Genomic DNA, 27,739 nt, shown 5'->3' with positions numbered 1-27,739 from the left:
TGATGTGGGGCTCGATCCCAGGACCCTGGGATCATGACCTGAGCTGAAGGCAGACACTTAACGACTGAGCCACCCAGGTGCCCCTGTGCCTTTTTTTTTTTTTTTTTAAGATTTTATTTATTTATTTGAGACAGAGAGAATGAGAGAGAGAGAGCACATGAGACGGGGGAGGGTCAGAGGGAGAAGCAGACTCCTCGCCGAGCAGGGAGCCCGATGCGGGACTCGATCCAGGGACTCCAGCATCATGACCTGAGCCGAAAGCAGTCGCTTAACCAACTGAGCCACCCAGGCGCCCTCCCCTGTGCCTTTTATTTAAAGATTTCTCTATCAATCTTTTTAAAAGGCCATCTTTGGGGTTTTATTGATTTTTTTTTCTCTTGCATCAATGTCTGCATCTATTTTTATGTTACTGTTTTTAATTAGCCTTTTTAGTTGAAAGCTTAAATCATTTATGTCAGTCTTATTTTCTTAAAATACATTTTAATGCTATAAATATGCTTCTGAATTTAGCTTTGGTCATACCCTTTATGTTTGATTAGGTAAAGTTCTGTATTAGTCAAAGTCAACTCAGAAAAACAGAAACTGCACCAGGTATCTTAAGAGAAAGAATGTAATGTAAAGGTTGTTTTCACAATGTCTTATGTAAGTTCCCTAGAAGCAAACCCTAAGAGGAGAATTTGTGTGAAAGTAACTTATTAGGAAGAGGATCCCAAGGAAAACAGAGGGGAGTGGGGATGTGGAGCCAGGAAGGGAAGGAAGACAAGTGGGATGTGGTATCAAGCAAAATCCATGGAATATAACTGTGGCACAATCCCACAGGGGAGCTCTGGAGACTGGATCAGACCTCTCAGAGGCATCCTGATCAGGGGCAAAGAAGCTATAGTATTAATACTTCCAGGGCATTGATTAATGGCTACCCCTGTGGAGACAAAAATTCCCAGGCACCCTGACTCTCTGGTACATACAAAGAGGAGCAGATGCTGGCTGTTGGATATGAAAGCACTTTGTGAGCCTGCGTGCACAAAAATGGTAAAGGGACCATCAGAGGAAATATGGGTACTCCACACAGAGCTGACAGCAAAAAGGAACCTGAGGTAACAGAGGCGCTAACTTCAGGTAGCGGCTATCATCCACTGCGTCTAAGGGGAACAAAGAGAGGTTGAGGGTATTAGAATCTAGAAGCTAGGAGAAACAAACTCCAACTCTAAGGAGGCCATACTACCCAGCAGATGCTGGTACCAGAAACTGGAGGAGGGGCCCAGCAGGGCTGGGACTCAGACCTTGAGGAAAGGATGCTACCCAGTTGGTGCTCTTGCCTCTGAAAGAGCACAGTGAGGCAGGATCTGTAAGTGCCAGGAAAAGAGGTGGAGGCTAGAACCAACTACTGCTGCCACAATGAAGGACCGTTGTTGAGGTAGCAAAGGCAAATGGGAAAGAGGAAGTCCCTCTCTTCTCCATCCCCACAGTCTCCCTCTAGCTCCCCCGACTGGCAGAGCCCAGCAAGGAGCTGCTGTGAAAACAGTGGGTGATTTACAGAATTCCAGCCCTAGTGTCCCAAAGCAGAGGATAAAAGATTGGTTTGGAGCTAGGAGGCCATAGGTTAATAATTGACATGCATTTTCATTATTGTTCATCTCTAAATAGTTTGAGATTTCCATTTTGAGTTCTTTAACCTGAAAGTTATCTTAGAAGAATATCTTTTAACTTCCAGATAGAGTTCTGTTTTGTTTTGTTTTTCCTGACTTTCTTCCAACTTTTAATTATACTGCATTGTAAATGTAGCCTGTATGTGTTCTGCTTGATAGAATTTGTTGAAATTAATGTCCGATCGGTCGTGGTGAATGTTCCATCTCTTAGATGGATGTTGCAATTCCTGAGTAATAGATATTCCCTCCAGAACGCTTAACTTTTCTTTCATACTCTTCGTTTCTTTGTTCTGTCGCACTGAGTTCTGGGAGAATTCCACAGCCAAATTTTCAGCTCGTTGATTTCTTCAACTCTGTTGAGTTTTATGCCTCTTTCGTGTAGTGTTGGTTTTCTCAAACATTGATGATTCTTGATTGTGAGCTTACCTTTGGGGCTTCCCCAACTCAGGAGGACTAGGAGGTGCTGCTTAGCTGAGTGTGCCAGTATCTGGGTTTCTGGTCATGGTAGCTCCCCATATTCCTCCTGGTCCATGTCACTGCCCGCTCTGGGTACAAGCCAGAAGGGGACCAAATTAGGACATTATAAAGATACTTTTTGTGAGAATTAGGCTGCATGGATCCCCAACACACACCCCTATGACCCTTGCTTACCTGTGCCATCCTTCATACTTTTGTTAGAGACATATGGAAATTCTACTCACTATTCAGTGTTCACATTATTATGAATATGTAAGAAATATATGAATGTTGATTACTCTAGGGTTTGGTTTGGTTTGGGGTTTGGTTTTGCATAAAAATGTAAACATACTCCTTACCTTCAGCTATGAAAAACATTTTACTATTTGGTCTCATGTAACTCTTAAAATTGAATGACCAGTGTCAAAACTCACTGAAATATACTGTTTAAATGGATACATTTTATTATATGTAAACTGTACCTCAGTAAAATTGAATTTTTTAAAAAATTAAGAAAAAGTGATCAGACTGATTTCTGCATAACTGCTCTGATGAATATTCGATATAAGAATAACAGCAAAATGGTAATAATTACCTCTGGGTATTTTTTTTTACAGGGTGTACCTTCTAATGCAGTATTTACCATATTGTCCAGTATTCCTGAGGTCGAAAAATTTGCTAAATTCTGGATCTGTAAAGCAAAGTTGTTGGCAAGTAAAGGCACCTTTGATGTTATTGGGCTGTACGAAGAGGCCATTAGAAACGGGGCAACAGTGAGTATCTGTCTTGGGTGGATGACTTCCTGAAAATTCTCTCATGCGAGTTGTCTGTTTTTTGCCATATGGCAGTCATACAATGTTATGTTAAACTTCTAATTCACTTCATAAGGTTATACACAGATTATGAAGCACAACATGTCCTTTATGTACATTTAATTAAAAATGTACTTGCTAGAGGGGCGCCTGGGTGGCTCAGTCAGTTAAGTGTCCAACTCGTGATTTCAACTCAGGTCATGATCTCATGGGTCATGTGATCGGCCCCGTGTTGGGCTCCCCATTCCCCACTCAGCAGGGAGTCTGCTTGAGATTCTCTCCCTCCCCCTCTGACTCTCCCCCACCACTCACACACTCTCTCTTCCTCTCTGTTTCTCTCTCTCTCAAATGAATAAATAAATCTTTAAAAAAAAATTTTTAATTTATTTGGTATAAGTAGTGTTTCATGTAAACTAATAGAATCACTGTTCTTGTCAAGTGAGTGTGTCTCACTTTACACTCAATGTAGAAATATGCACTTGTGGAAAGTAATAGCATGGAAAGGGGGCAACAGTGAGTTTCCCCCTTTCATATTAGAGTCATATGGAAAACCTGGTCACTGTTGTTATGAATAATCCTGTATTCATGTTGTTATGAATATGTAAGAAATACATGAATACATTGAGCCACGTAATATATACTAAGGTTATCTTGCCTTTCAAGCATGACTTTCTACTTTTCCTGAAGTTAATTATTGTCTTGTTTTCCCTTTGCTTAGTTTTCTGAATATTTATTAGTATATAATTGATTCCGAACTTTTCTCTAATTGTCTAAATTTCTCAATACTTTTTTTTTTAATTCAAGTTAGTTAACATATAGTGTAGTATTGGTTTCAGGAGCAGAATTTAGTGATTCATCACTTACATGTAACACCAAGTGGTGACACAAGTGCCCTCTTTAATGCCCATCACCCATTTAACCCATCCCTCCACCCACCACCCCTCCAGCAACCCTCAGTTTATTCTCTGTAGTTAAGAGTCACTTACGGTTTGCCTCCCTCTCTGTTTTCATCTTATTTTATTTTTTCTTCCCTTCCCCCATGTTCATCTGTTTGGTTTCTTAAATTCTACATATGAGTGAAATCTTATGATATTTGTCTTTCTCTGACTTAACTTATTTCACTTAGCATAATACACTCTAGTTCCATCCACGTTGTTGCACATGGCAAGATTTCATGCTTTTTGATGGCTGAGTAATATTCCATTGTGCATATATATACCACATCTTCTTTATGCATTCATAAGTTGATGGACATTTGGGCTCTTTCCATAATTTGGCTATTGCAGATAGTGCTGCTATAAACATCGGGGTCCATGTGCCCCTTTGAGTCAACATTTTTGTATCCTTTGGATAAATACCCAATAGTACAATTGCTGGGTTTTAGGGTAGTTCTATTTTTAACTTTTTGAGGAATCTCCATACTGTTTTCCAGAATGGCTTTACCAGCTTGCATTCCCACCAACAATTCAAAATGGTTCCCCTTTCTCTATATCCTCACCAACAACTATTATTTCCTGAGTTGTTAATTTTAGCCATTCTTACAGGTGGGGAGGTGGTATCTCATTGTGGTTTTGATTTGTATTTCCCTGATGCCAAGTGATGTTGAGCATTTTTTCATGTATCTCTTAGCCATTTGTATGTCTTCTTTGGAGAAATGTCTGTTCGTGTCTTCTGCCCATTTCTTATTTGGATTATTTATTTTTGGGGTGTTGATTTTGATGAGTTCTTTATAGATTCTGGATACTAATCCTTTATAAGATATGTCATTTGCAAATATCTTCTCCCATTCCATTGGTTGCCTTTTAGTTTTGTTGATTGTTTCCTCCGCTGTGCAGAAGCTTTTCATCTTGATGAGGTCCAAAATTTCTCAATACTTTTAAAACATCAGATAGCCTATCGATTTCTTTTTCTTAGAGACCCTTCTCCCAGAACTTTGTGACATGTTCCAGTCTCGACAGGTTGCTCTTTACCACCGTCTTTGCATGTCATCCTGGGGCCTTTCACCATCACCCTCACATTCCCATTTCCATCTGTGTTGTCTGTTTTTCTTCTCCAGTGCTTTTCTTCTCTCTGTTTTTCATTGTTGGTGGTAGTGGGGGGGGGGAGGGTGGTGGTTTTATTTTGGTTTTGTTTTAATTTTATTATTTTTATTTGAAAGAGAGAGCGTGCATGTGTGCATGGGGGAGGGGCAGAGGGAGAGAATCTTCAAGCAGGCTCCTGCTGAGCACAGAGCCTGACTCGGGACTTAATCCCATGACCTATGAGATCATGACCTGAGCTGAAACCAAGAGTCTGACACTTAACCCACTGAGCCACCTAGGCGCCCCTCCCACCCCAATGCTTTTCTTCTCTCTGTTTTGTGTTATTGTTGATGGTAGTGGTAGTTTTATTTTCTTTTGTTTTCTATTGTTCATGAAAGGCTCTACTCAGATTCCAGTAAAAACTGGGCTGTATACAAAGAGGTGGATTTGAAAAAGCTCTGGACGGGGCACCTGGGTGGCTCAGTCTTTAAGCATCTGCCTTCGGCTCAGGCCATGATCCCAGGGTCCTGGGATTGAGCCCCACATCGGGCTCCCTGCTTGGCGGGAGGCCTGCTTCTCCCTCTCCCACTGCCCCTGCTTGTGTTCCCTCTCTCACTGGGTCTCTCTCTGTCAAATAAATAAGATCTTGAGAGAAAGAAAGAAAGAAAAAAAAGAAAGAAAAGAAAAGAAAGAAAAAGCTCTGGACACATGAATGAGGTTTTACCATAGGGTGATCTGGCTGAGCCAATTGGTTGAAGAACCCTCATTATCAGTGTCTTCAGATCTTTCCTCTAGAACTGGCCATATTCTCTAAAGAAGAATCTTCCAGTTTCTTCCTGGGAGCTGGAAACCAGGCTACTAGTGTTGTGGGGGAGAAGAGAGCTGGGAGTCTCAACCTTCAGCATGGAAACTTTCATTTACCTTTTTTTTCAGTGGGCATCCCCACCCTCAATAGTGCATGATATTCCCCAGAGACCTGGAAAATACATCTTCAGTTTTCTGTTAGGATAAAGACTTGGAGGGGCACCTGGGTGGCTCAGTTGGTTAAGCATCTGACTTTGGCTTGGGTCATGATCTCAAGATCCTGGGATTGTGCCCCGCATTGGGCTTCCCGCTCAGCAGGAAGTCTGCTTCTCCCTCTCCCTCTGCCTCTAGCTCTTCCCCGGCTTGTGCTCTGTCTCTCAATTAATAACATCTTAAAAAAAAAAAAAAAAGACTTGCAGGTCTGACTGCTGAACAGATGCTCAAGAGTCCTCCAGATTTTGACCCCACCATTCATTCTTGAGCCTTTCAGAAAGGCCCTGGGGTTGAATCATGTCGTTTCTCAGCCACATTGCCAGCTTAGGATTCAGCTCTTTCAAGCTGGTTAAGTTGGTTACCTCTTCCTTCTACATTCTAGCTTCCAGATCTTGTTGCTATTTCTTCTATTCTTTGTAGTTATTGCCTCCTTTAATCCCATTATCATTTCACTAGAGTTTCCATGGGGATTAGAAACAAATATATATTCAATCCATCGTCTTTAACTAGAAACCTGTAAAAATATAAAATGTTTGATAAATGTTTTATGTAATTCAGACTTTTTACAATATATTCTGTACATTTATTCCCATTCCCTTAAGCTTAAAGCACATTAGACTTAGTGAAAATGTATAAATAGCTTTGCTTTTATGCTCTATTGTCAGTTTACATCTATTATTTATTTGATACAGAATCCCAGATCAGAAAGACAAAGCTCCAAATATAATATTCCTATGAGAAATTACAGTTCATTTATGGTACTCTACTTCATGTCATGGCTTAGATACTTTGAAAAAGGAAGTCTATCTCAGATAATTTTACCAGAAAAGTACTTTTAATAATAATGGCTTTTTTCTAATGTTTTGTTTTTTATGTTATGTTTAATATTGTATTTTATATGTTATGTTTAATGTTATGTTTTTTAAGTTATTAATAAAAGAAGAAAGAAAGGAATGGTTAGGGGAAATATCCAAAATGCTAACTAAAGGCTGTATTTGGGTGATTGGATTATGGGTGATTTCTCCTTTTAAGTTTGGCTATCGTTCAACTTTTCTGTAATGAGATATGACTTTTATGATAAAAACAAAAATTCAGTTAGGACTGAAAAAAACGTATGCTGCATTTTTGTATAACTAACTTTACATCTTTGGGCCAGAATCTTTATGTGGGGACACATCTTCAGTGGGATCATATAAGTCAATAAGAAAATTAACTGATTTAGAGAAATGTCACTACGGACAGCTTTCCATATGTGCATTTCTTCGTTAAAGTCAAGCATGCCAGCATTTAACCAACATTTTCTTTGTTCCTTCGTTTTTCACATAAAGCTATAAATTTGAAACTTTTTAAATGTTACTTATAGTCAGATAAGAGATTTTTTAAAAGGAAACATTTTCTATTATAAAAAGAAGCTCATTTGTTGTTAAGCAAAGTTCCTTAGATCATTTTCTCCATGAATGTTTTTAATACTGGTTGTGTATTTTCTTCCTTCCAGCCGATACAAGAGTTACGGGAAGTTGTTCTTAATATTTTGCAAGACCCAAATAGAACGACAGAAGGTACTATTATTTTTTTATTTAAATTTACTCCCTCCAGCTGCTCAAGTAAAAGTCGTGGAGGAACACATAGGAGAGAAAAGAAAAGAATTTTAAGTCCCCTGAAATCCCTCTCACTTCTTGGTTTTCATAGCCTGGTTTTTTCAGCCATCATCATCAGCTGAATTATTTCTATTATTATAAGTAAATATACTGCTCAACACCAAACATAGGTTGTTTTCATAAGAGCGGCCTAGAGTAGGGTGTCTTGCTTCCCTGGAGTGCTAGGTGGGATAAGACAAGTAGCTCTTTCTCAGACAAGACTGAGGCAGAAGAGAGAGATGCCTCTGTGTTATAACAACCCACCAGCACTCACACATCCAAATTCACATTATAGCCTTTAAAAACAGAGGCTCCTAGGTGGCTCAGGCAGTTAAGCGTCTGCCTTCGGCTCGGGTCATGATCTCATGGTCCTGGGATCAAGCCCCACATCTCCCTCTGCCTCTGCTGCTCCCCCTGCTTGTGTTCTCTCTCTCTCTCTCAAATAAATAAATAAAATCTTAAAAAAAAAATAGCTGGAGCAGGAACCTTTTCACTTAGCTAACCATTGCTGTCATTGGTCAGAACCTTTAGAAAACTCTTCTTTGAAAAATACTGTGCCAAATACAATGAGTGGCCCACTATAATTGCTTATATTTGTTATATGAATGGAAAGAAAAAGAAGCTACTTTGAGAAAATAAAATAGATTATTTTTCCGATCTTAGAAGGTGACAGATGTTCTTCCTTTAAGACAGGTTGAACTTCGGGGAACAATCAAGTCATGTGGAATGATAGCTAACTAATCTATTACTTTTGGGAATAAGGTCACAGAGTAGATATACTCAGTGGTACTCTTATACTGGGAATGATGCTACTATTCAGATATTTGTTTATAATTCATGGCATTGTTCTTCAGAGGGATAAGAAAAAAGACAGGAATCTGCCTTTCCCACTTCTTGGCCCCCATTGACCTCTTTTAGGGTCTTAGCCTCCAGCCACAATATCTGCCTACCTCAGTCTAATTTCCTTCCCTTCCTTTTGGTTGCTGTGATTGAGCTATCATGTATATTATGTTAACACAAGACATTTTCTCGCCCACTGCCCAAGGTAATAGCCATGTGGTCATCCCTGGGTAGGAAGGGATTGGAAGGTTAAGTGAGTTAACCCTAGTGAGTCAAGGAAATTGACCCAAGGTATGGTATAAGGATAAAAGGACAATGACTAGTCCCTAAGGGAACCTCTCTCAAGAGCGAGTAAGACGTGGGGATGTGTTCAGAATGTTGAAAAGCTATCAAGGATCCATCTCAAGGGCCAAGAAGGCCCGAAGGCTGTCTGGAGGGCTGGTTAGAAGGATGGCCTGATGTAGCAGGGCATTTCTAGAGGGCTGGGCAGGAAAAACTATACCTCTCACTTCAAATCAGTTACTCTTTTTTAAATTGGGAAATCATTGTGTATATTGATTTTTCATTTTATTGACTTTTAGTTTTAGTATTAAGTTGCTAAACCTTACTTTCCTTCTTGACCTTGCATACACAGGAGTTACCTCTGACTCTTCAGTTGCTGAGACAAATATAACAGCAACAGCAGAACTGGCCAATAAGACGGAATCTGAAAAGTCTTGTCTTTCTCTGAAAGAGGGAGACCAGGATATAGCAACACCCCAAGTAACCAAGGCAGAACAGGATAATCATCCTGGTATCAAATTACAGATTGCCCCAATCCCTAGGTAAGCAAACTCTAAAGTAAGCTTTGTGTTTACGGGTCTAACTCAAGCCCTGTTCTCAGTTTCACTTCCACAGATCCAGAGTACCAGCAGTTTGTGGACACCCCTGCGTCATGTGAGGACCAGGTGGTCTAATCCATCTTTGGCATTAAGGAAAGGAGCTGAGGGTGAGGGGAGGGTTGGAACCATTACCATGAAGACCTGTGCCCTTTCTGTGCACACACACCATCGCCCTCACAGCACTCCAAGGAGACCTGACCCGCCATGAGGAAGGTGGTGCTGGAGTTTGGAGACAGGTCGGAATGGGTTTCCCCTCCCTCCTGGATTTGGTCCTGCACTTACAGATCCCACCCGCCTTTCCTCCCAGGCCCTGAGGCGGGGACACAGAGTGCCAAGCAGGGGCAACCTCTTTAGCTGTAGGAGGGAAGGGACAGCGAATAACCCTATAAGAACAGGCTCCGCTGTTGGGTATGTACGAGATAGAAGCTGCTCGTTTTATTGAAAGTGTTTGGTGTTTGAATAAGTATAAGTTTAAGGCAGAATTCACAGGAACTGTGTCAGGTATCAGTGCCATTTCCCAAAACATTAATATAACATCCGTCTCTGTTCGTGATCTTAAAAGAGAATTCCAAACAAAAGCACCACGACCACACAGTTCTATATTTCCATTCCCTGGAAAGCTGGGCCTCTTCCAGTCCTAAACCCCTCTCTCAGTCCTGGCTTTACAGCCAACTCAAGGAAGGATGAAGGCAAGCAGATCTGAAAACCACCTCTTTCTGGCTCTGGAATTTATTATGAGAGTTTTTAGCAGACTGGCCTGCTAAGTTTTGCTTAGGCTAATGTAATCAGTGGGTTTGTGAGATGTAGACCAGATTCACTACATGGAAAGTTCTCTGCAAACTATCCTCAGGGCTACTTTTTATTGGAACACATTAAAGTTTACAAGGAAGTTGCCCAGTTTGTTCCAGTTTCCATTTGTGATTTGGTCCACCATCTTAAAAGATGTTTTTTTGATAATTTTCTGTCAAAGCTAGACTCTTAGAATTCATTTGTCCAACCCCATTTGGTGTTAGGCCCAATTTCCTTAAAACCTATCAACTCTTCGAAAGTTTATGGAATAAACAAACACCAACTGCCAAGTATCAAATAAAAACCACACTTAACACTTCATTCAATAAATCCCTGTGCTTATACCATCCGAGAGCAGATGGACACCACCCAGTTCATTCTGACAATCAAGGAAGAGCCATCTTAGGACAAGAGCTGCTCTACGCAGACCCTTAGGTCAACTTCCATTGAAGTGCCTACCGTGTTTTATTAGGACAGAAGTAAAAAATTCAGAATAATAAGAATTTCAAAAGAAGTTATAAGATTCTGAACGCATCTTTCTGTCTCACAGAATAAGTGGAATGCCAGAAGTACAAGACATGAAGCTCATTACCCCGGTGCGGCGTTCAGCAAGGATTGAGCGAGCTGGGTCCCGCTACCCGGAAATGCTGCAGGAACATGATTTAGTAGTGGCTTCTCTTAATGAGCTGTTAGAAGTGGAAGAAACAGAGTGTTTTATATTCCGTAAAAATGAGGCTTTGCCTGTAACATTAGGGTTTAAAATCCTCGAGTCATAATTTCTTAATGCCTTTTTTTTTTTTTTAAGTGTTTCAGAGCCTCCACGAAACAAGAAATACCCTTGTCCAGGTGACCTGGACAAAACTATATAATGGACAGGCAGACTGTGGGCTCTCAGGATTTAGTAAATCACTGGGCTTACTCTCAAATTTAATATGCCCACGGGACTGTCTTTGGTTTATTTAAGACTATAGTTTGCCACAGTTCTATAGTACATACATTTTAAACTATTGAATATTCATTTACCGCGCAAGTATGGTAAAAATTTTCACTTTATTGACCTAATTTACCCTCAGTGTAGTTCTTTTTTACATCAGGAGGCTGGTGCCACAGGATGATAGACTTTCCTTCCTACATCCGCCTTAGCAGAGAGGGCAAGTCCTCCCTGCCCCAACGAGTGGAGCTCAGAAGCTAGCCTTCTGGACCAGATGCCACGTGACAGCCTGTCTGATCAAATCCCCTCATTTTACGGAGCTGATGCTAGCTATGCTTTTGCTCAGAGATCCCAGATGACTTTTATGTGCGATTCTGATTTCTATCACAGCGTCCCTATAGATGAGGGAGCAATTCCCATCCTGTCTGTGCCAGGGCCTCTCCAATGAAATACAGTTCTGAACTACGGTAGTCGTCTAGCTTTTATATCCAAATCTAATTGTGCATTTGTTATTCAGAATGCTTCAAAGAAAAACAACAGGGAGAAGGGGAGATGGGAGGAGAGGGTCACTTGCTGCTTCATTTCAATTCTTTGCTATAGGACACCTGGCCTGAGAAGACAGTATAAGCCCCAGAGACTATTATAGGTTGCCTTCCCTTCCTCCTGGACAACTGTTCTTGGAAAGGTAAAATTAGAATCATTATGTAAATATAATATATAGAAAAACGTAGCCAACATATTGTGCATTTGATTGCATATTGTGAATTTTTAAATTTTAGCTTTCTTAATATTTAAGTATTATCTAAAACAAAAAAAAATTAAATTTTGTTCATTCCTGCTTATTCATTTATTTTATTTATTATTGTTACTTTTTTAAAGACTGTATTTATGTATTTGATAGAGACACAGCGAGAGAGGGAACACAAGCGGGGAGGGGGGAGAGAGGGAGAAGCAGACTCCCCACTGAGCAGGGAGCCCGATGCGGGGCTCGATCCCAGGACTCTGGGACCATGACCCGAGCTGAAGGCAGATGCCTAACGACTGAGCCACCCAAGTGCCCCTATTTTATTTATTATTAAAAAAAAAAAAAAAAAAACAGTGATGATGTCTTGGCCTAGAGAATTAGGGTTTTGTCCAGGGAAACACTGTTAGGCAATCTTAAGAGGCCTCATAGGGAACATTCATTACCACGGAGAACTCATGTTGACCAAGGGTCTGACCATGATCCTCACCCAAGAACTAGATTTTATCACGATGAGGGAAGCACCATCTCTCTAGGTCAGGTTTATAATGACAAGGTTCATAAAACTGAGCTATAAAACCATAAATATACTAATTTTCAATAAGAATAGATGGTCACCAAGACCAAAATGCAGGAATCCACACAGCCAGCCCTTTCCTTCCCTTTGGACAGACTCCCTTTACCTGCGATGCCAAACAATACCCAGGGATTTGCTGAGAGATCACAAAATCTGAAAGCCAGTTTCAATTAGGTTTCTGTCCGTTGCTAGGGGAAAAGTCCTACGCACACAAACGGTAGTATAGGACACTGTTATTTAGTGCTTCCTCTGGCTGTGTTCTGTGCATCTTATCTCACTACATCTTCACAACAGCCTTATGACCTAGGTATGGAGACGCTATTTAGATGGTCAATGATAGGGCTGAAATTTCAGACTCAGGGTTGTCTGGCGCCAAGTCCAGAGCTTTCAATCCCTGCCTCTACTCCATGTAAGGAAATGCGGAGTAGGAAGGTGATAAGGAAGAACTTCTTGAACTATTCCCATTTACCAAACAGGAATTACTATGAGAGCCAGAGTACTGTCATTTATTCTACAAATGAGGTGACTTGGTCACATTTTTTACCACCAGGCCACTAACCCATGGATGATGTTTCTATTCCCTTCCTTTCTGACTGCTCAGGGCTGGATGTCAGAATTAGGGTATTGATTCAGCTGCTAGTCCCAAAGGGAAACGGGTCTCTCTTACATCAGCAGTTCAAGTGAAACTGTCCAGTGTTTGGTGCCAAGCCCAGGCCACGTCTGTCTTGTGGCTCTACTATCCCCGGGGTACAGCCTTGTCCATATGGCCAGGGATGCCTCCCAACCAATGTCACATTCCAGCCAGAGGGATCTGGGAAGAGAGGAGGTAGAAGACATGCCCCTCTCCTTTTAAGGAGAGGCTTGGTCGTTGGACATAATATTTCTACTTAAGATTGCGGGGCCATTGGGCACATGCACTTATCTTCAAAGAAGGCTGGGAAACATAGTTTGGGTGGCCACATGCCCAACTAAAAATTCTTCCAGAAATGGACTATTAATATCTACTACAGTCTTTGGAATAATGGAGTTCATTTCCAACTAAAGTGTAGGTAAATGAGTACAGAGGTAACATTAGGTTTAAAAACAAAACAAAACAAAAACAAAAACTGCATTAAATGAACAGCCCCCAGATAGAAGTATTTTCCACCTTACCATGCCCCAGCTGAATTCCTACGAGCTTAGCAGAGTTCTAATCCAAAGTTTTCTAGTCTTTCCCCGCATCCTCTTGTCTTACAATCTACCTATGCCCCACCCTTTCCTCTGCAATGTATAATATGTAATAATGTAATATTATAATAATGTAATAAACCAGGTGACATAGTTCACTCAGTAAAACAGACAGGACACCGTAGATGCCGGAGATGCAGCGATGAGCCATGTGACCTGGCCCCATGAAGCCAAGAGTCTAGGGGGGACACAAATGTGTGAAAATGGAATAATCCCCAGAAAGAGAGGTCCCTAGGATGGGACCAACAGAAGGATCGGATCCAATCAGGGAGGTGGAGAGGCCCCTCAAGTCTGAGGCAAGAGCAGGTTTAACAAGAGAAGAGGGAGGGGATGCTTCAGGCAGAAGGAAAAAACATGCCACCGCATCCCCCTCCCCCTCCCTCACTCTTCCTCAGACCTGAAGAGTTCTGGTGGCTATTCATCCCCCAGCCCTCTCTGCATTCTCACTACCCTAGCAGGGAATTCTAACGGTTGATTTCTGTAGTATTAGCTACTGCACCGTATTTCAGCATCTTTCCAGAAAAGCATGGGCCCTAGGGTCTGAACAATTTTCCTGATAAAATTCTACCCTGGGGCACCTGGGTGGCTCAGTTGGTTAAGCGACTGCCTTCGGCTCAGGTCATGATCCTGGAGTCCCGGGATCGAGTCCCGCATCGGGCTCCCTGCTCAGCAGGGAGTCTGCTTCTCCCTCTGACCCTCCTCCCTCTCATTCTCTCTGTCTCAAATAAATAAATAAAATCTTTAAAAAAAAAAAAAAATTCTACCCTCTAGCCCTTGAACAAGAATGTAGTGTTTGAAGACACAAGGCCAGGGATACCTGGTCTCTGCCTGGAGAAGCTGCTTTACAGACTCAGGCCCAAAAGTCAACCCAGGAAGAAGAACGAAAGGTCTTAGCAGTACCAGACCTGCAAGCTTCTGAAACTCTCTCAGTACATGGCCCGTCATCCCTTATTTATCCTCAGATATTCCAAATGTTTCCCTTGATTATCCACAGAAAGCGAAACTAGCGAACTCTTTCACAGACCTGTCCCTTCGAGAGTTGGTTTTGTCATTTCAGTTACATAGGTATATTCATTCTAAGCCTCTAGATAATACCAGATGATGCTACCAACAGACGAAACAGGAGCCAGAGAAGTGAATTCAAATCAGTGACATCCGAACAATGGGCTTAGTGGGCTTAGTGCCACAGAGCAGCTCCTACCAAAATAAAGTACCAAGTCTTTAAGTCATGAGTATGACTTTGTATATGTTTTTTAATGCACGTATACACCAAGCTCAAAGATGTTCGGGCTATCTCATTTACGGTCTTTCATATTGACCTGGAGAGAAAAAACAGTCAATGAAGTCATCTATGGCCAATCGAGTATTATTGTTATTACTAGTAACAGAATCAAAGTGCACAAAAATACTATTTTTAAGAAATGTGTAGAAATAAAACTGGATATGAATGGTGATGTAGCTCAGGGGAACTGTAGCTTACTATTTGGTTTCTAAATTACTGGGCATGCAGGGGGCACTTGGTAAACACTGGTTGAAAAAATGCACACCGAGCCTGGCACCGCCCAGCAAAAGGAAGCCTATGAGGTGAACATTTTAAAAATCAAGCCCCAGGAAGCCTCATGCAGGGTTCCGCGATGCAGAACCAGGCTAGGAGCCAAGTCTGCCACTCATGAAAGCTGGAGTGTCCACTCACAGGGGGACCACGCAGCACAAAGTGACAAAGGAGCTGAAGAAGAGCCCCTACTCATTGTGTTTATAAAGGCTGTCTAGAGAGGAATCCTAGCTTGGAAGAGCACGTGTTCTGCAGCTTCTTCCAGAGTGGGAATGGATTTGTCAGACGAATCAGCCAAAAGTGGTCTGGAGAGGTGGAAGGCACCAGCTAGCCTCTGCTGAACAAAACCTGTGAATCTGGGCTTAGAGCCGGGGCTTCCCGGCCCTAGGGGATCCAATGCCCCAAATTAAAATATTTTAATTTCCTCTTTTCTCTCCTGAATTGAAATTCATAGATAATATAGTTATTCTCTCTATAGTTTTAAAAATCAGTGTAATATTATAACATAGGAGAAATACAAAGAAAAGCAATTTGTGATAATAAAATTTCAACATAAATACTCAGGGATGATTACCCTTGAAGACAAGATGCCTCCTTGGCTGAATACCATTCCATTGGGAACCCCTACTCTAGCCCAGGGTAGCCCCAGGTGACGAGCTCCCCCAGCACAGCCAGCTGGCTCCTCCCAGCTCTACTGTGGACGGAAGCAACCCACCACCTCCTAGCAACTCACCCTCTGGCTGTAGAAGCAGGGGCAGGAGAAGGGATCGAGTTTGGCTCGTTCTTGCTCCACAACTGACTCATGGGGCATCTGCAGAGACACATGCAGGTGGAGATGGAGCAGCTCCTTCAGTGTCGAGGCTTTCTGGAAGCCCTCGGTTATGCACAGACAACGACACCCCCCCCACCTCACCACCACCACCACTTCACTCTACCCACAGCTGCCGGCTTCTTGTCCAACGATGCTGCAGAAGAGGAAGCCCAGGAGGGTCAGCCGGAGAAGGAAGGTTCTGGCAGATGGACATCACTTTCTCAAAAATCTCAGGCCAGCATGGTTGGGTAAAGCTCAGGTTTCTTTACATGTTTCACTTTGGTGCTCAGGTCGCTTTTTCTTCACCTGTCTGGTCACTACTTTAGCAACGATGTCTAAGCAGGCTTCGGACCCCCAGTTTGGCCAACAGGAATTCTCCAGCCCTGCTCATCTAAAAACCTGGCCATGAGAGGAGGCTGCACACTGAGAGCTCACTTCCCTCCTTGCCAGTGTGTGGCAGTGTGGTGCAGGGGACAGAGCATGTCCCCAGTTCTTCAAGAGCACTGGGTTCAAATCCTGACTCCGCAGTCTACTAGCAGTGACAGCAAGGTACTTAGGTTCTCTACACTTCCATTTCGCCAATGGTACGATGAAGATTTTTTTAAAAAACCACTCTGGTGGGTTATACTGAGCATTACACAAAATTACTTAAAAACAAAATAAATAAAAGGCACCTAGCCAATGCAGGAAACCCAGGAGACACTCAGAAAATGGTTTTCACCTCTCAAGCATCTGGAAGGCAGCTGAGAGTGGCAAGAAAAGCAGGAGGCAAGGAGCCCTGGAGAATCCTTTCAAGTCCAGATCCTTGACGTGAGACTCCATGTTACAAGATGAAAATACCGACGCTTCATTGGGAGAACTGACATGCGTGCTCAGGGACGCGCTGCAAGGGGCGGTCTCATGGCTCCCATTAACCCAGTGACATCATCGCCCTCCACCTCCCTGCCCTTGACCCAGGAGCAGGTGCAGGTGTTCAGAGGAAAGCCAGCAGAGGCATTTACTGTATCATCTGCTGCTTCGTCCATTTCTTCTGAAGTCACTATGTTAACTGAGGGGAGAGGGACTGCAGCCTTCCTCCTAGCATCTGGTATCCTCTCTACTAAGGAAATACTGAGTTAAGGTGGTCTCAGTTTAAAGCAGGTGTGAAGGCTGGGCAGGAAGAAAACTTCCCAGCTGCGGCATCTTATCTCTAGCGCTGCAACTCCTCCCGTGCATTTGTTAGGTCACCCACAGTTCCCTGCAAGGCTTGGACCCACTTCCACCTGGAGGTGGGAGACTGGGTCTGGCGACCTCGAAAGCTCTTAGCGGGGCTGGGGACCAGAGGGTCCTTCTGGGGCAGAGGGTGAGGGATGCCAGGGAGGCTCTGCAGGGACTCACCAGCTCCGGGGCTGCCCGATGAAGCGAGCCGAGCGGGTAGCGCAGGAAGCTGAGGCGGGCGGCAGTGTAGAGGTCTGCGTAGCCCATCAGCTGGTTGGAGGAGAGCATCTGGCAGGAGCCGCAGCGGAACAGGCTGCCCACCATGCTGTAGCACAGGTCCAGCTCCCGGGTGACTCTCTGGCAGAGGGGAGATCTCATCCCACCTGGACCTGCATCACCCACAGCCGATCCTACACCGCTGGGGCCAGGCCCCGCTCCGCCCTCCCTGGGTCTATCACCCTGGGAACTTGGGGCCTCTGCCCCTGGTAGGGAAGGAGCTGTGTTCTTTAAACCCAGAGGCGGTGCCTGGTGCTTTGGGAGGTGAGGCAGCTCTGCACTTTGCCCTGGGCCCCCTTCCCTGCTTTCCTCACAGTTACCTGCCTGGACCTGGAGAGTGACCACCGAGACCAAACCCTCAGCTTAATGTAGCTTCTGATGCCCCGACAGAGAGCCCGTGCAGAGGCCCACACACCTGGCCCCTTGCCTGCCCCCTTCGCAGGCCCCCACCTCATCACCAGGCCTTGCTTTCAGCGTCTAGAGAACTGGTCTGGACATTTACACCCAGAGTGACCAAGAGCATGCTATTTCCCCTCACTGAGCCTCCGTTTTCTCATCCGTAAAATAAAGGTAACTGTCCCTGCCCAGCCCACTTCTCAGGTCTATGGAAGGATCAAATAGCATGCAAGGGCTTTATACCCTGCAAAGGCTCTGCAGAGATCCTTCATTATTGGGCCCAGCTGGCTCTGTGCATGCCAAATGGCCTGAATCCCGCTGACACAGCCTCCGGGACTCTCCCAGCTTTGGGGGCTGGTCAGAGGTGCCACGGGGCGTTTTCCTTCCTCCTGTTCCCAGGACCCATCAGCTCACCGGCCCTAAATCCCTCTTCTGGGGTGGCTCATCTAGCTTCCCCCAGACGCTGATCACAGCTGGCTAGTCAGTCACATGACGCAACCCGACAAGCCCGCACATCTCAAGGAGGGTTGATGGAGATTGAGAGACACGCCACAATCACCCCACAGGCTAAACTCAGCCCTTCTGCGGCAGCACTCTGCTGTCATTTGGAACATGGGCCAGCAGAGGGCGCCAGCAGACAAGGACAGGTGGCTCTGCGGAGGTTGGGGAAAATCACATCACTGGGCTCAGGAACCTGGGAGGAAGCAGATGGGGCAGGCAGCCTGGAGGCCCACACCCCATCCCCAACCCCCGCTGGTGAGGGTCTCCTCCTCGCTCAGCACTCACTCTTACCTGAATCTCCCTCTTGGTGGAGTTGATGACTTGCAGCCCATAACTGCTCCCATCCATGTGCCTGGTGCAAAAATGGCCACATGACCCAGGAGAAGAGGAACAGGGCCTCCAAGCTCCAGGCACAACCTCCCTAGACCCCATGGGGGTCACAGGGCACTCCACGGGCACCCAGGGAGGGTGCTGGGCTGGGTGTGTGCACATGTGTGTGAGAGGACAGGCCTCCTGAATCCATGCTGAGTGGGTAAGGAGGAAGGACCTAGAGGTCACAGCATGACCCAAGGGATCAAAGGGATCCCAAAACCCAGTTTACTAGGGAAGGCCAGCCTGGAACAGATCTTGATTTCCTGACTACTGACCAGGAGCCTCCATCCCTCTCCCCGCTGTGGGCAGGGCTCTTACTGGTACAGCTCTGCCAGGCGCATGTCCAGCCTCTTCAGCTTCTCCATCTGCTCTGAAAAGTCAACAGGGGACAGCACGGGGTGAGTGACAGCCCCACCTTCCTTTGTCTGCCCCAGGCCCAGCTCAGCCATGTGGTGAGGCTGGAGGTCACCAGGAGTCTACACACCCCAAGCTGTGTGCATAACATCCTTCACCCCTTCCTTACTTCAAGTGAAGCTCCACCCAGAGCAGAGCAGTTATAGCAAAGGTCCTGTGGGACAGGTGAGGAAGCCGGCCAGGGAGTCAGGTGACCCACCCATGGTCACATGGTAATGACTCAAACCCAGCTCTTAGAACAAACCTGAATTGTTTGGGCTCAGAGCCACTCCTGATCCCGAGGATACAAGTCATTCCCAGGTCGGGGGGTGGACCTTCTATTCTCTAAGTGGCCTCAGGTGAATAGGGAGGGTCGAGTCAGGTGAGGAAGGAGGCCTCAGACTACAGAAACACCACAGTACTCTGGAGTCAGGAGATAGGAATCTGAGGCATCCTTGCCCTTTCTGGCTGTGTGACTTTGGGGAGCCTGCTTAACCTCTCTGGATCTCTTGTTTTCTCATGGATAAAGTAGTTCTGCTCTCGTAAACCACAGAGTGGACAGTATTATTATGGTCACTACTAACCCCCAACCGGAAAGAGGGCGAGATGGCGAAGGGGCTTGCCTCCGCACTAGTGGCCAGCGCCCCCCTTCCTAGCCCTGACCCCTCCACAGCTCACCCTTCTCTTGGGCCCAGATGGCCAGCTCCCGGGACAGCTCAGGAACCACCAGGCAAGTCCGCCAGCCCTGCCCCTTCTTAGACTTGAGGATGTCCCCAAAGATGTGGTCCCCAATGTACAGGATATCCTTCCCCTGCACCCCAAGCAGCTCGCACACCCCATCCGAAGAGCCTGCCCCCGCCCCCCGACGGGAGGACAGGCTTGCTCAAAGCCCCTCCTGCCTGGTGGGCAGTTTGGGGCCATGGGCTCCTAGTCGAGGTAGGGTGCCTGTGGAGGCAGGAGGGCGAGGTGGGAGCTGGTAGCTCCAGAGTAAACCGCGCAGTGCTGGTGGGGCCCCGTGTAGGTGCCCACGGGGAGCTTGCTCGAGTCCTGGAGGGGCAGAGGGGCACCCTGGTCAGAGAGAGCAGGGGGCTGGGGGCAGCAGGGGTAGCCAGGGGGGCATGGGACGACGGAGGTGAGAGCGAGCGCTGAAGGAGGCCCCTGGGTCCCTGTCTCCAGGGACAGACAGAGCAGCAGAGAGGAAGCTGCCAAGGGCAGGTCCAGCCTCAGGGGCGGGCTCCCTGACAACGTGGCCCTCCCGGTCAGGGTGGATGGGGCCTCAGCCCCCGCCATTACCGCGTTGACCTGTCTCAGCACCATTCCCTCAGCAAAGAAGCGGGGCTTCTGTATGTCTATCACAATCAGGTCGAAGTAGGACCTCCAGGGCCTGTCGGAGGCCTCAGCCTGTGGGCAGGCGTGGCAGAGCACTGCAAACACACACACGCAGCCTGGGACATCTGACCCTGACACATGGCCCAGCTCCTCCCTGGTCCCCCACCCCCCGGCCTGCCTTGCTTGGCGGAAGCGCCAGCCCAGGTTCAGCAACGCTCTGCACCGTGAAAGCTTGCCAGGGCTCAAGTCACAAGCCACCCACGCGCCCTGGTCCTGACTCCCAGCCCTGCGGCGCCCCTGGCTCCCCAGCATCCTTGGCCGTGACCGTCCTAGCACGAGGAAGCGCTCAAAAGGTATTTGTGGAAGCAGGTGTTGGATACTGTGCAGGCTCTCACGTCAGCCTCCAGAGCTCCTCAGAGCGCTCGGGCAGAGACCCAGGGACAGAGGATCTGAGTGCGGTGGCTGAGTTCGAGCCCTGCTCACCCATTTGCCTGCCAGTGACTCCTGGTCACACGCGGTGCCAGGGTGGGTCACACACTCCCCTCCCCTGGGTCTGCCACAGCCTGACCCCACCCCCTTGCACCTCACTGAGCCCCTCCCCAAACGTCTGATTGCCTCTTCATGGCCTCCTCCAAGGCTCTAAGTGGCCTTGCCCCCACTCCAAGCGCCACCCTTGGCCTGGCTGAGGTCACTGGCCTCCCATCCCCTGCTCTCTCTGACCACCTGCAGCGAGGCCCATGCATGGGAAAAGCCCCCTCCCACACTTAGTTCCTCCTCAAGGGGAGGGCCGGACATGGGAGAGGCCCTCAGCACTGTGGCCTGGCCTGGCCCTCCTGCCTTTGGCACGGCCCACCCCAGCCAGGCCCGTGGCACTCACCTCCCCGATGCCAAACAGGTAGGTCATGATGGCCTGGCAAAGACAGGGCAAGGGTCAGAGCACCCAGGTCGGCTGGGCCAGGGGCCAGTGCCTGCCTCCTCCCTCACCCCACCTCACAGGACACACTGGGGACCATAGGAGCTATGTGGTGAGAAATTGTTCACTCCACTGAGACCTTAAAACGCCAAGAAATGGAACCCAAAATGCCAACCAGACAGGGAGAGTAGCAGGGTCTTGGCTCCTCCAGACCCCTCACTGTTCATACAGTTTCCTCCAGCGGCCAGAAAGGAGGCAGTTCTCTGGGCTCTGATGGCCAAGGGCCCCCCCATCCACATACTCACATCCGTGTAGTTGTAGCTGCTGTTGGTGGCCAGAAACACTTTCCCAACCTCCTTCATCTTGCCCAGCAGGATGGGGATTCGCACCTGGAACAGAGGTAGGTGTCACTTCCAGGGATGGGGCCTCCCCCAGCTGCCCTGGGATCCCTTTCTCGGCTCCCGGCCTCCCAGGCACGGGCTCCAGGCCAGGCAGGAAGGTCTGTGAGCAAGGCTAGGCTACAGAGCTCTGTCCACATCTTGAGGAGGGAGGCAGGGACCTAGCCCCACTGCCCTGGGGAGGAGGGGGACAAAGGGACAGGCCTGGTCATGACCCGCTCACGTCCTTCTCCACCTAAATGTCCAAGTCCTCCAGGGTCTTCTCCTTCAGACAGCCCTGCAGGCGGGAGCAGAGCTCTGCGTGTGTGTGTGTGTGCGCGCGCGTGCAGGTGCATGTATGCGTGCGACCAACCTGCCCGCATGCCTGGGTCCAAGATGCAGGGAGCCCAGACCACAGTCCTCAGCGGGCAGAGGAGTGGAAACTCTGTGGGGGCTGGAGCCCTCGGGGCTGGCCCAGCAGAGCTGAGGGCAGACAGGTCAGGGGTCCTGGGGTCCTGCGGTCCTGGCACTCACCGACTGGTGCACATTATCCATGGCATCATTCACATCCTGGAAGAGTCTTCGGAAGGACATGAAGACATTCCCATGCTGATAGCCCGTGTCACAGTTGGGGCAGGCCAAGAGGACAGGGAGGCCAATAAGGGGGCCTGAGGTGACCACCAAACCTGGACCCTATATCAGAGTCACCCCTCGAACCACACACTGAGTTTATGTCCCAGCTATGCTGGAAGGGGCGTCACCCTGTGCTGTGGCTCATCCCTTGGGGGGCACCAGTTACAAGGTCGGGGGCCCCCTGCAGTGAAAGCCTTCCCACTGAGCTCCTAGGGCCCCTCGGGAGGGGTCTGTGCTCTTTGGCAGGGACCCCAGGTCAGGGCGTGGGCCCTGGGCCGTAGCAGTGTCCTGTTGGTCACCCAGGGCTGGACAGGGCACGGGACGCACTTGGTGTCGCGGAAGCAGCCCGAGAAGAAGTCCACCAGGCACGCGTACAGGTAGGTTGCTCGGGGGCAGGGGCCAGTCAGTGGCTGGCCCAGGGACCCAGGCAGCAGCCCACCCAGGCCCGAGCTGGGCATCCTGAGGACCACCTCCCCACACCCGCCATCCAGCCCTCACCAGGCAGGTCGAAGAGCGTGTTGAGGATGTGGAACCTCTGCAGGTCGTCCCTCTGAATGAACTTGCTGGGGTAGAAGCTCCAGATCTCTGCCCTGGGGAGGGAGTGGGCTGGGTGCAGGCAATGTGCCCTCCCTAGCGCCTCCTAGAGGCCCAGCCCAGCCCTGCCACTCCTTCCCACCCCCACACCCCCCCACCCCTGTTCGCCCTCTCTTATCCAGCAGGCATTGTTGAGCCTCTGCTGTGTGCCTGAGTCTCTCCTCCCCCTCCTCCTCCTCTCCTCCAGCATCCTTGCCCTCCACCCCTTGGCCCTTACTCCAAGAGGAGCTCTCACCTCCGTCGTCCCATGCCCCCCTGGCTACCCCTGCTGCCCCCAGCCCCCTGCTCTCTCTGACCAGGGTGCCCCTCTGCCCCTCCAGGACTCGAGCAAGCTCCCCGTGGGCACCTACACGGGGCCCCACCAGCACTGCGCGGTTTACTCTGGAGCTACCAGCTCCCACCTCGCCCTCCTGCCTCCACAGGCACCCTACCTCGACTAGGAGCCCATGGCCCCAAACTGCCCACCAGGCAGGAGGGGCTTTGAGCAAGCCTGTCCTCCCGTCGCGGGGGGGGGCAGGCTCTTCGGATGGGGTGTGCGAGCTGCTTGGGGTGCAGGGGAAGGATATCCTGTACATTGGGGACCACATCTTTGGGGACATCCTCAAGTCTAAGAAGGGGTAGGGCTGGCGGACTTGCCTGGTGGTTCCTGAGCTGTCCCGGGAGCTGGCCATCTGGGCCCAAGAGAAGGGTGAGCACGTTCCCATGGGTGTCCACCTTCACCAGGTTCCCACAGAGCACGTCAAACACCAGCCCCCTGGGGAGAGAGCGCAGAGGCTGTGGGTGGAGGTGCCAGGGCTCACAACGGGCCACAGCCTCCCACCCCAGGCAGCTCCCGCACCTGGTGGGAAAGGAGGGGTCGTAGGTGTAACGCAGCATCTCGTGTGGGTCCCCAGTGCACACCAGGCGCTCCAGCAGTAACTCGAAGGCCAGTGCCTCATACGCTGGGGACTTGTAGGCTGCGGGAACCCAGCAGAACCAGCGGTTGGTGCCTGCCCACTGCTCCCCTAGCCCCAGATACCCTGCCCCCTCCCTCCCTACCAGCCAGGGTGTAGTCCATGTCAAAGCCGAAGCAGCGAATCTTCCCCAGCGCCAAGCTGCGGTTGACAAAACTCCTGGAGAGGCGGGAGAAGAACGTTGGAATCAGCCCCCCAGCTCCCCAAGCCTCGTTGGGTCTGAGCGTGTCTGAGCACATGCGTGTGGGCATGTGTACAGATGCGCAGGGAGCCTCAGAGGAGCGCCTCAGGAGTGTGCCGGAGTGTGCCCTGGGCGACCCTGGGAGGGAGGATGCCCGATTGTCAGCGGGGTGGTCACTTGCCTGAGGGGAGTCACCGTGTCCAAGTTCAGAGCTGATGTGTTTGTCACAAATAGGCAGCGCTTGTCCCCAGGCGGGAGGGAAGTGAAGGGCACTCCCTCTCTGCCTGAGTGTATATTGTCTGTTTCCATCTGACAGGCCACTGCCCACCTAGAGAGAAGGGTCCCCTTGCTAGCGCAGGTGCGTGTCAGCGTTTTGAGTGTCACCCTCTCTGTGCATTTAAAGGGGTCACTCTTGAAGCTGCTGTGTTGTGAGGAGTATGTCAGGAAGTGGGGTGCTTACAGGCCGAGGTGCCCCCGACCCCCACCCCAAGTGCCCCTCTCACCGCTGGTGCCAGTCCTGCTCCAGGCCTTGAAAGGAGACCAAGCCTTGCGGCTCCCCTGGGGGCTCCCTTCGCTCTCCCCTGTCCACACTGGCCATCGCCACGAGGAGTGAGCAGGAGGCAGGAGGCCCTTCCCCAGCCACCTGCTCACTATCAGTGGGACTCAGCAGCTTCCTTATCCCTCAGATACTTCGGACACCACTGACCAGCTACCCCACCCTGGGCCCCCATTCATTCATGTTAGTCTCTGGTATCCCCTCCCTTCTTCAGAAAAGGAAGCAGTTATGATCAAGGAAGAACAATTCATGTCTATTGACATACTATGTCACCTCCGTTTCTAGGGCTTATGCCTCCAAGGACTTCAACCACCTGGAACGTTTCAACCCTGGATGAAGCAGAGAGGGGCTACAAGGCCGGAGACTCGTGTACTTCAAAAAATAAGTCTTTAATAAATACACAAAGAACTCAGGGCTCGGGCGCCTGGGTGGCTCAGTTGGTTAAGCGACTGCCTTCGGCTCAGGTCATGATCCTGGAGTCCCTGGATCGAGTCCCGCATCGGGCTCCCTGCTCAGCGGGGAGCCTGCTTCTCCCTCTGACCCTCCCCCCTCTCATGTGCTCTCTGTCTCTCATTCTCTCTGTCTCAAATAAATAAATAAAATGTTTAAAAAAAAAAAAAAGAACTCAGGGCTCTTGCTTTGTGCACAATTCTAACACACTTAGTTATCAATTCTCCCAGCCCAAGGCCACTTAAAGAAGTAATTGCTTAGAAGCATGCCAAGAGCTCTAAGTGGCAGGTGAGCAGAATCAGAATCAGCAAAAAGCACAAAAGTGAGTATCAAGAACAGAGCAAACAGAGCGTTTAGTGTCAAGCTGCAGAGAGGCCTGGGGGCCCACAACACTGGTCTTACAACAAAGCACTATGGCGGCCATTTAGAGCTTTGACCTGGATCATCCGAAAAGACAGATGATGTAGCATGTCCTCTTTTAGCAAGGAAGACAAGTTGACGACGCACTTAAAAAAATTTCTCTCTAAAATGACTAAACTAAATGCAATTAGGCACTCTTAAAGGGATAAAAATTATCTGGAAAAAAGGTATTTCAGTGGAATAGTTCTTTCCTTGGCAATGCCAGATGAACAACTATTAGAATGATGAAGCAAGAATACGGAGGCTCAGGAGATAAATTCCCTCACTGGATGGATCTGGATGGATGTGTGGATGGATGGATGTTTGGATACATGATTGGGTGAGTGGGTGGGTGGGTGGTTGGATGGATGGATGGATGGATGAACAGACAATTAGATTAGCAGATGAATGGACAGACAGATGGACCATAAATGACAGGCTTTATTGAGAGTGTCAGAGGAATATCTAACTTCAGAAATCAGGCGCATTTCCAGAGTCTCTTTTTACCCATTATCCTGTGCTTTCTGCTTATGTTGCATCAACCTTTTAAAAAGCGCCCTTTCTGGGGCACCTGGGTGGCTCAGTCAGTTGGGCATCCAGCTCTTGATCTCAGCTCAGGTCTCGATCTCCGGGTCATGAGATCAAGCCCCGCATCAGGCCCTGCCTCAGGCTCCACGCTGGGCATGGAGTCTGCTTGAGATTCTCACTCCCTCTCCCTCTGCGCCTCCCCCTGCTCATGCCCTCTCCCTCTATCTCTCTAGATAAATAAATACAATCTTAAAAAAAAAATAAAAAAAACAAGCACCCTTTCCCATATTGCATGGTTCCTGTGTAGTCAGACACAAAGACAGGGGTGGGGGGGATACCTGGTATTAGGAAATCACTGGGAAGTTCCTAGCCCTCCCACTGGGAGTTAACATGGCAAAACTTACTTTTCCTATAGCTGAACTTGGGGTTCCATCCCAAGCTTCCCTTTCACGTGAGAACAGGAAGGCCATCCAGTGATGTTCAGGTACACTCTGTCACTTCAGCCCTTTCTCGGGCCACTTCCCCAAGTGCACTCCCAGCCATCTCATGGGGTTGACTGAACAATGTGGGGCTTATGCCTGGTCGTGCTGGTAGTTGGTAGCCATTGTCATCCACCACTTCTCGGTGGGGCCTGCGGTGACCTGTGCTGGCCCAGCTGGGAGCCGGCACCTCCTAGCCTGCTGCCATCTGCTGAGGCGGCCAGTCTCTGCTCCCATCCCAGGGTACAGAGAGCCCCTTGGCTCACGGCAGGTCCAGACGGGGAGGGACCTCGAGCTGTCCCAGGACCCTCTTGACCCCGACCCCAGGGCCACTGTCACACTTGTGAGGCTTGCTGCATTTCAGAGCCCCTTCAGGAAGAGATTTGTCACAGTAACAGAAGAATCCTTGCATTGCTTACCATGAGCCGGGCCTCAGAACAACCCCATGAGACCAGCCTCCCACTATTGTGAATTTACAGATGACCAGACAGAGGCACCGAGGGGTTTAGCATCTTGCCCAGAGTCACAAAACTAATAAACAGCAGAGCAAGGACCGCACCCAGGGGCCAGGCACCAACATCTGTGCTCCGGTCCCCACCAATGTTCTGACGACAGCGTGCCAGTCAGGGCTTCTCGAACTGTGAGGTGCAGAGGAATCACCTGGGGTCTGGTTAAATGAGCTTCTGATTCAGCAGGGTGGAGTGCGGCCCAAGATTTTACATTTCTAACAAGGGCCCAGATCATCACCGGCATGACGGCATGACGTCGCCCTGCACCACCCCTGAGTGGCAAGTGTGGAGCATGAGTCTGCATGCGCCAATCACCTGGGGAGCTATAAACCTTCTGATGAGGGAAAATCAGCCAGGCAAGTGCAGGTGAGCATTCAAGCTCAGGGGCAGCCACCGCCAGTGCTGAGTGGACGGACCTCCTCCCTCTCTGAAATTCACATGTAACTGTCCAGAGTGCGACCTAAGCATTGGGCAATTTTTACTTCCTGGGTGAGTCTAATGTACAACAAAGTTTCAGGACCTCACTTTTAAAAAGACATTTGACAGGGGCGCCTGGGTGGTTCAGTCGGCTATGCGTCTGCCTTCGGCTCAGGTCATGATCCCAGGGTCCTAAGATCAAGCCCCGCATCGGGTTCCCTGCTCAGTGGGGAGTCTGCTTCTCCCTCTCCCTCTGCTCCTCCCCCCACTTGTGCTCTCTCTCTAATAAATAAAATCTTTAAAAAAAGACTGTCAAAATCTATAAACATAACAATAAAGAAATAAAA

General features: G+C 48.4%; 2 protein-coding genes across 8 annotated transcripts in view; one reads left to right on the top strand and one right to left on the bottom strand.

Annotated features, from left to right (window-relative positions):
- CKAP2L (cytoskeleton associated protein 2 like) overlaps positions 1-11,789 on the top strand; it is a 28,071-nt gene extending 16,282 nt beyond the window's left edge. The window contains exons 6-9 of the mRNA XM_035001074.1: positions 2,720-2,875; positions 7,448-7,511; positions 9,064-9,253; positions 10,650-11,789. Of these exons, the coding sequence (XP_034856965.1) occupies positions 2,720-2,875; positions 7,448-7,511; positions 9,064-9,253; positions 10,650-10,875 (636 nt within the window). The 3' untranslated portion in view covers positions 10,876-11,789. The remainder of the gene's footprint in view (positions 1-2,719; positions 2,876-7,447; positions 7,512-9,063; positions 9,254-10,649) is intronic.
- NT5DC4 (5'-nucleotidase domain containing 4) lies at positions 311-24,620 on the bottom strand. 7 transcript variants are annotated; one of them, XM_035001075.1, is made up of 16 exons: positions 24,236-24,620; positions 23,959-24,032; positions 23,759-23,876; positions 23,617-23,674; positions 22,825-22,966; positions 22,658-22,711; positions 22,228-22,325; positions 21,622-21,705; positions 21,281-21,313; positions 20,368-20,475; positions 20,057-20,121; positions 19,753-19,925; positions 19,000-19,051; positions 18,601-18,661; positions 15,862-15,939; positions 10,702-10,785 (listed from the first exon to the last, which is right to left on the bottom strand). In XM_035001075.1, the coding sequence occupies exons 1-16, from the start codon at positions 24,361-24,363 to the stop codon at positions 10,762-10,764; spliced, it is 1,350 nt and encodes a 449-aa protein (XP_034856966.1). In that variant the 5' UTR covers positions 24,364-24,620; the 3' UTR covers positions 10,702-10,761. The 7 variants fall into 7 exon arrangements, 1 of the variants encoding a protein (XP_034856966.1); XR_004678511.1 differs by lacking the exons at positions 22,825-22,966; positions 23,617-23,674; positions 23,759-23,876; positions 23,959-24,032; positions 24,236-24,620 and adding exons at positions 6,087-6,466; positions 9,038-9,155 and having other exon boundaries at positions 10,692-10,785; positions 16,068-20,498; positions 21,622-22,712; XR_004678512.1 differs by lacking the exons at positions 22,825-22,966; positions 23,617-23,674; positions 23,759-23,876; positions 23,959-24,032; positions 24,236-24,620 and adding exons at positions 311-2,191; positions 6,315-6,466; positions 9,038-9,155 and having other exon boundaries at positions 10,692-10,785; positions 16,068-22,712.
- Between the last annotated feature and the right edge of the window lie 3,119 nt (positions 24,621-27,739).

This window comes from Mirounga leonina, unplaced genomic scaffold, assembly GCF_011800145.1.
Source record: "Mirounga leonina isolate KUSES-001 unplaced genomic scaffold, KU_Mleo_1.0 Mir_125, whole genome shotgun sequence".
Taxonomy (NCBI): domain Eukaryota; kingdom Metazoa; phylum Chordata; class Mammalia; order Carnivora; family Phocidae; genus Mirounga; species Mirounga leonina.
The sequence above is the reverse complement of the archived record's forward strand: the minus strand, read 5'-3'. Positions and strand labels throughout refer to the sequence as shown.